At 36.4% G+C, this 8,148-nt stretch overlaps 1 protein-coding gene across 1 annotated transcript; it reads right to left on the bottom strand.

Annotated features, from left to right (window-relative positions):
- Positions 1–351: 351 nt before the first annotated feature.
- On the bottom strand, positions 352–5,786 carry LOC145246186 (uncharacterized). The gene has a single exon (XM_080108055.1). The coding sequence runs from the start codon at positions 5,636–5,638 to the stop codon at positions 4,439–4,441; it is 1,200 nt and encodes a 399-aa protein (XP_079964181.1). The 5' UTR covers positions 5,639–5,786; the 3' UTR covers positions 352–4,438.
- Positions 5,787–8,148: the final 2,362 nt, after the last annotated feature.

The raw sequence follows: 8,148 nt of genomic DNA, 5'->3' as shown, positions 1-8,148 counted from the left end.
TATTCTCTTGAGTAACATCTGGTTTGATGTTTTGCTCCACTTTTCAAACTTTGAATAGTGGTAGCACAACAGCAGTACCTTTCTTTGAGCAACAGTCCATGGCAGGGCTTTTAAGCCTCTTGTGTTATTTTATATTTAGTTGCTGCAGTTGTTGATGGTAGGGGCCAGGGTCTTTTTTTATCAAGGCCTAATAGCTGATCCATTGTCGTCTCCTGTATTGCAATATTGTAAATGTCAGAGAAATGAAGGTTTGCACCATTGCTTACTTCTTCCTGTCTGCTGCATTTGAGGGGCCCTTTTTATCCTGTGTGCCAGCCTGCCAGTATGTTCTTTTGTTTATACTTTTATTCATTTTATCTTTTTTTAATATTTGGTCAGGATTTACTTCCCGTTAAAAGTATTCTCATGTCAGGATCTTTTTCCTGACAATCCCCTATACAGAGAGACCGAAGACACCTGAGGGTGGTGTCTAGTAGGCATTCATGTTTCTCTCTTGCTGTGTGTTTGGATGTGTTTTGTTAGAAGAGAATATAGTGAAAAAGCAGATTTACAAACTTGAGAAGAATACAGGTTCTCTCCCGCATGTGTTTGTGTTGTTTTTAGAGAATAACTCCTTGAAAAGGCAGATTCATAAACACAGCAAGCAAACATTTTCTTTTCCGTGTCTTTTTAGACGAGAAATGGTTGAAAATGCAAATCCATAAACTCAACAAGTCTTTTGCCAGTGTGTGTTTGAATTTAGTTGTATAGATCTCCCTTCTGAGAAAATGTAGATGCACAAAGTTGACAAGAAAATAGTTTTTTCCTTGTGTGTTAGTGTGTGCTGTTTTAGAGCATAATGTTTTGAAAATGCAGACCTACAAACTTGCCAAGAAAATTTTTTTTTTTAAATTTATTTTATTTTAGTAAGTTTTAAGAGATCCAAGAGCTTCCTACTAGGGCTAACACTTGATTCTGTTATAATTTAAATTTATATCCAAGGGCTCTTTTAAAAATAGACACTGTTCCCTTTATGGCTCTTATTTGTATTTCATTACACTTGGTCTTCCAGAGATTGCTTCTCAGTATTTCTGAAGATTCTTTTTATTAAGCCAGTTGCTCCTATCACAATTGGTATAATGTTTATTTCTTTCAGAGATGATGTCGTTTTTAGATAATTTTTAAGTCCTACTATTTTGTTATTTTTTCCTGTTCAGATCTATTAAGGCCAAAATCATTTAGGACTGTGACATCAATAATGAGCGCAGTTCTTTCAGCTTGTTGGCCTTGTCTTTTATGTATCTGCCTGCCTGTATATCTTTGTCATAGAACATGGTCACTTTTCCGTTTGATATTATCAGTGGTGGTTCGTGTTCCCATGTGTTCATTGATCTGTCAAGTTGCATCTCTCCACAGATCTTCCAATGGAGGTATTTACATACTTTGTTATGACGGGCAGTATAAAACCCATCTACCAATAAGATTGGGCATGCAGGCATTAGGAGGCTTCGGCTCTCAGTTGCTGAGTGGCGAAACCTGCATTGGCCATTTGCTTGTAGGCCAGCCATTTTTTTAAACCCATTTGTAAGTCCTGATCTTGACTGACTACAGTTTCTTTCTTCAACAAATGGAACTCGCCTGCTCTTGAGCCATTGGAGTGAAGCATCCCTATCTACATACTCCTGGTTAAGCCTCTCCAGGAACTTTCCTGCTCTTTTATGTTGTTTCCAGCTTTGTATTCTTGTGTCATTTCTGTGTATTTCTTTTTTTTTTCTCGCAATCAGTGTTGCTAATTCATCATATACCTTAGCAGTGTTTTCCAGTATGACATCCCCAAAGTTTTTAGAAAGCTTTGTGATTGAGGTTTGTTGGGGTAGACGATCATGGTGGTCCCTTACTATTTCTATTGTCATATGTTGAACTTTTTTATATATTGCCCCATGCTTACTATGGTGGCTAGATATGCATGGTTTATTTCAGTGAGACCAAGGCCACCCTCTTTTTATGATAGGCATATCCTATTCATAAACTGGTTTTAGTATAATATTTTATGTAGGGTTAGGAGTTTCCTGGTCTTTGTATCTAGCTTATTGATATTGCATTGAGGCCAGTCAATAATATCAAACCCATATGAGATGACGGATTGCAAGCTGATTTATGGCAGTTATTTTGTTTCTTGGGATCTTTTTAAAGCGTGCTATATATTCTTGTTCCACCTTATGTCTCATTTTTATACCCCACAGTTACGTTTTCCTCTATACCGAGGTACTTATATGTGATATCCTCTCGTAGATCTTCAATAAAGCCGTCATTGAATTAAAGATGTTCGAATGTCGTCTTTTTTCCTTTTTTTTTTATTGTGCATTTAGCACGTATGTCAAATCCAAACTTAATGCAGATATCCTGTGTGAAAGTTTTTGCATTTTTATCAGGGAGACAATGCATTTTTTTGTCTCTGTATAGAGTTTGAGATCGTCCACAAACAGTAAGTGGTTCACCTGTTTACTATTTTCTCTTTTTCTGCCTCTACTAAGACTGTACTGTACATCACATATTTTGAGGAACTAGCTAAGATGGTCAATAGTAAGGCAGAAGAGCAATGGTGACAGGCTATCATCTTGAAACATACCTAACTGGACACTGAGATTTGAAGTCTGTATTGTCCCTTCCATATTGTGAAGAGCAATTAATGTTTGCCACATGGTCATTTGTTTTGTAAGGAATGTCCTTATGCTCTCAGGGACATTATATATCTCTAAAAATTGCAGTATTCAGGATTGAGGTACACTATCAAATGCCTTTTTATAGTCAATCCAAGACACTGATAAGTTCCTTTGACGATTTCTGAAATCCCTAAGGATTGTTTTATTAAGTAAGACTTGGTCATTTTTCCACATTGAATTCCTGGTACATCCTCTTTTTTCTTTCTTAAGGTACTCGCCACTGGTCAGATGTTGGTAGATTGCATTTGCAATTATTCCTGTAAGCCATTTAGATGTGGTTGAGAGGCAGCAGATAGGCTTGTATTTATTGAGCAGATAGGTCTCTTGGCTCTTAGGTATCAGAGTCATTTTGCCAATGGTTAACCACTCTGGTGAATCTTCCTCTCTGTTAACAACACGAGTAAACACCTGGGCATAATGCTCACGAAGTGCTGTGAGTTTTTTAAGCCATAAATTTGGGATCTAGTCAATTCCTGGGCTTTTAAAGTTGCTAAAATGAGCAATGTTTTTTTCGTACAGCATCTTTTGTGATTTTCCGTGGTGACATATTTTGTTTGCCTTTAACAGCCTCTTTAATTGTATTTGTGATGTACAGTACAGTCTTAGTAGAGGCAGAAATTTTTTTTTCTTATCATTTTGTTCAAGTTAGGAATGTGGCACCCTTTCAGATGCCAAATATTCACCAACAGCCTCTTTAATTGTATATGTGATGTACAGTACAGTCTTAGTAGAGGCAGAAAAAGAGAAAATAGTAAACAGGTGAACCACTCTTGGTGTTGTTTGGGGTCATCATACAGTGGCTTCCAGAATGACTCCACTTCTTCCTGTGTTAGTATCAACTTTGCTTTGATTATCTCTTTAATCAGTGAGCAGTGTGTGTAAAAATGTGCCTTTTTAAAACACCACTCTCAGAAAATGCAGTCTGCAAACATGGCAAGAAAATGTTTTTTCTTCAGTATGCATTTGCATATTCCTTTTTATGGAAGATATTGAAAATGTTTTGTCACAAACTTGACAAACGATTGCTTTCTCTCTGGTGTGTATTTGCATGTGGATTTTTATATTAGAATTTATTGTAAATTCTTTGCCACTAACTTGGCCAGAATATTGTTTCTCATATTTTTTTCATATCATTTTGTTCAAGTTAGGAATGAGGCACCCTTCCAGATGCCAAATATTCACCAACTATTTCGTATATTTTAACTGAGAGAGCATTTCAAGATTTTAACCGTCTCTTTGAGTGTAATTGTTTAAATCTACTTAGTTTACAGGGTATATTCGTCAGGTACTTTTTAAGGTTTTTTTCATAAGTCTAGTTGCTCCTATAATTACCGGAATGATAGAGATCCAAAGAATCCATATTCTTTTTATGTCATACATGAGACCCTGGTATTTCATACTTGTTTCCTTCTCAGTTCTGTTTAACCCAGCATCATTACGGACACTAACTTCTACTAAGGGTGCTTATTTCTCCTTTTTTTCCATATAACTATATCAGTTTTTATAGCTCCATTTTTTTTAGGTACGTAGTTAAAGGGATTGCATAGTCATAGTTGATGGTATATGACTTGTTTCCGATTGCTCTTTCAAGTATATGTTCCCAAGACTTGCTGCTGCATTCGATATGCCTCTTGCAGACCGTCCAGTGAAGATATCTACGCACTCCATTATGTCGCATCATATAGTAGCCGAACCTTAGCAGAACCTTACAGCTGGATGTTAGTGGCTCACACTTTCTACTTCTTTGGGTGTGTTAGTATGTGTCTTTTTAGACGAGATTTTCTTGCAAATGATTTGTCACAAATTTGACAAGGATATGGTTTCTCGATTATGTGTGTTTGTATGTGGATTTTAAGATTAGAATTCATTGAAAATGCTTTGCCACAAACTTGACAAGAATATGGTTTCTCACCTGTGTGTGTTTGCACGTGTCTTTTTAGGTGAGAATCTTGTGAAAATACAGACCCACAAACTTGACAAGAATATGCTTTCTCGCCTGTATGTGTTAGCATGTGTCTTTGTAGATGAGAATTCATTGAAAATTCTTTGCCACAAACTTCACAAGAATATGTTTTATCGATTGTGTGTGTTTGAGTATGGATTTTGTAATTAGAATTACTTGAAAATTCTTTGCAATGAACTTGACCAGAATATGATTTCTCGCCTGTATGTGTTTGCATGTGCCTTTGTAGATGAGAATTCATTGCAAATGCTTTGCCACAAATTTGACAAGAATATGGTTTCTCACCTGTATGTGTTCGCATGTGGACTTTTAGATTACAATCTATTGAAAATGATTTGCCACAAACTTGACAAGAATATGGTTTCTCACCCGTGTGTGTTCGCATATGTCTTTTAAGGTGAAAATTTTGAGAAAATGCAGACCCGCAAACTTGACATGAATATGGCTTCCCACCTGTGTGTGTTTGCATGTGCAATTCTAGATAATCACTCTGCAAAAATACAGATCCACAAACTTGACAAGAATATGCTTTCTCGTCTATATGTGTTAACATGTGGATTTTTAGAGTAGAATTCATTGAAAATTCTTTGCCACAAACTTGACAAGAATATGCTTTCTTGCCTGTGTGTGTTCGCATGTGTCGTTGTAGATGAGAATTCATTGCGAATGTTTTGCCACAAATTTGACAAGAATATGGTTTCTCTCCTGTATGTGTTCGCATGTGTGTTTTTAGATTAGAATCTATTGAAAATGTCTTACCACAAACTTGACAAGAATATGGTTTCTCGCCTGTGTGTGTTCGCATGTGTCTTTTTAGATTAGAATTCAGTGAAAATACAGACCCGCAAACTTGACAAGAATATGGTTTCTTGCCTACGTGTATTTGCATGTGCATTTTTAGATAGTCACTCTGCAAGAATACAGACCCACAAACGTGACAAGAGTAAGGTTTTTCTTCTGCGTGTATGTTCATGTTAGAAAAATATTTACACAAATGCACTTTTAATATCTTACATACTTATATTGTTCTTTCACAAAACATATGGCAGCACTTATCTAAAACCAATATAAGTTTTCTTTCTCCTTTGCTGAATTAGAACGCCATCCTTTTTATACGATCCTATAATCTGTAAAGAAAACAAAAACAAAGATTACATTAACAAAACTGCAAGTATTTTTTATATCATGTTTGCTCTTTTATTGTTTAAATAAAACGAGGTAAGCAGGTTACTTTTGTTTATTTCATTTTTGGATTAATATTTTGTAAGAAAGTATAGTTTTAGCATAGTTTTTTTATTTCTGTGTTAAAATAATACTTTTCATAAATAATTTATCATCTTTCATTAAATTAAACATTTGAACATGAAAATTTAGTATTCAATATAATTTCTTAAAATTTTAAAAACTCTCTCATAAATGAATATCATATTTAAATAAATCCTTTTAAACTATAAATTTTAGTACTGCTCAATAAGAATGTTCTTTTGGATAAAAACAATATATATTTATTATTTGTTACATGTCACCGACAAATTGCATATTTTGTGTATTTGAAGAAACTGAACCAAATGCGACCAAGTCCATCAACACCCCGTATATCCTCCTATAACAGACAACATGCTATGCAATATACAAATATCCGTGCATGAGGTCGCTAAGCTAATCAAGAACCTTGATTTCAGTAAAGCAACTGGCCTTGACAGCATTCCGATTATAGTGCTGAAAAAACTTAAACAAGAACTTGCCCCCCATACTTACAAAACTGTTTACGTGTTGTCTTAAAGAGAAGGGCTTCCCCACACTCTGGAAAACCTCATCAGTATGCCCTGTATTTAAGAATTCAGGTGATAAGTCGTCTCCCTCCTAGTACAGACCAATAAGTCTCCTGTATGTCATGAGTAAGTTGCTGGAATCCATATTAAATAGAGAAGTGGTCAACCATCTCAGCAGAAATAACCTTCTTAGTGACATGCAATATGATTTCCGTTCTGCCAGATCTACAGCAGATGTGCTAACGATTATGTCTTATAGGATAAGTGAATCTCTTGACAAAGGCTTCCTCTCTAGGGCAATTGCTCTTGACATATCAAAAGCCTTTGATAAAGTATGGCTTAAGGGCCTACTTCACAAGATTTCCAGCTATGGTATAATTGAAAATGTTTTCTCGATCATTAAATCATTTCTCTCTGATAGGCTCATAAGAGTAGTGGTTGATGGGCAGAAATTAGAGGCCCTCAGTATTAATGCAAAAGTCCATCAGGGGTCCATCCTGGGCCCAACTCTCTTCCTGATCTACATCAATGATCTCCCAAAACATATACTTAAATCACTTGTTGACATCTATGCTGATGACACGACCATCTATGGCAACACATCAAAGGCCGTAAATGACAAAGTTCTCTCTGATTCTCTCTCCTCTGATCTCGAGTGCGTGGTACAGTGGGGAAAGACGTGGTTGCTTACTTTTAATGCATCTAAAACCAAGCTCCTATCCTTACATCATCAACGCTCTGATCCCCATCTGGCATCAATTGAAATGGATGGCTCTCAACTAGGGGAAGCTCCATGTTTTGATAAGCTTCTGGGCTTGACCTTTACTCCTGACCTGAAATGGAACACGTACATCAAGTCTGTTGCCAAAGTCATTGGAAAAATGGTGGGATCCTTCTACCGCTCCAGAAGATATCTTACTGCTGATGCAGTTTTCTATCTATATAAAAGCCAAGTACGTTCAAGGATGGAGTACTGTTGCCACATCTGAGCAGGATCTGCTAAAAACACTATTCTGCCTTAACAGAGTACAAAATCGGCTTTGCGGCTTAGTGGGGGATGCCCTTTTCTCTTCCCTGCAACCTCTCTCCCACAGGAGAGACGTTTTGAACCTGTCTGTTTTATCGTTACTTTTTATTGTTACTTCCAGGGCAAATGCTCGTCTGAGCTCCAATCCCTGGTCTCCCCTCGCACAAAAAACACCCCTCTAGTTAAAACCACTGTCAAACATTTTCCCCACTCTTTATCTGTGCCAAAACCAAAACGTAGATTCCATGAACAAAATTTCTTTCTTAGAAGTGCACGCCTGTAGAACTCTGTTCCATCTGCCTGTTTCCCACCTGTCTACAACCTGGATGTCTTCAAATCTAACATAAACAAATTCCTGATGAACCCCCCCTTAAGTAAGACACCTTATCAAATGTCAACACTAACATACTTTACATGCAGTAACCCTTATTCCCAAGTTGCTTCTGGGCCTTGATAAGTGGTGACCACCTTGTAAAAGAAAAAAAATACCAGTCTAGAAAACGAAAATAACTTTCGATATTGGAAAATCTTATTTATTTGTGGAGATTTAGGAAGTGTTGCTCATGCTTTTAAGTTTAAACCTGCGGAAGGATAGAATTTATAAGTATTAATTCCCATCGATTGTTGTGTTAATTGTGGCATAACAGTTTCTGGTAGGAAATGATTGATTATTTTATGTTAAAT

This window comes from Euprymna scolopes, chromosome 23 (genome assembly GCF_053919585.1).
Source record: "Euprymna scolopes isolate OS-2025 chromosome 23, ASM5391958v1, whole genome shotgun sequence".
In the NCBI taxonomy this organism is placed as follows: Eukaryota; Metazoa; Mollusca; class Cephalopoda; order Sepiida; family Sepiolidae; genus Euprymna; species Euprymna scolopes.
This window is presented reverse-complemented; position numbering and strand designations above follow the sequence as displayed.

What these genes read in the sequence shown, in the direction of transcription:
- LOC145246186 (XM_080108055.1), bottom strand. Translation starts at nt 5,638, where the DNA reads ATGAACATACACGCAGAAGAAAAACCTTACTCTTGTCACGTTTGTGGG.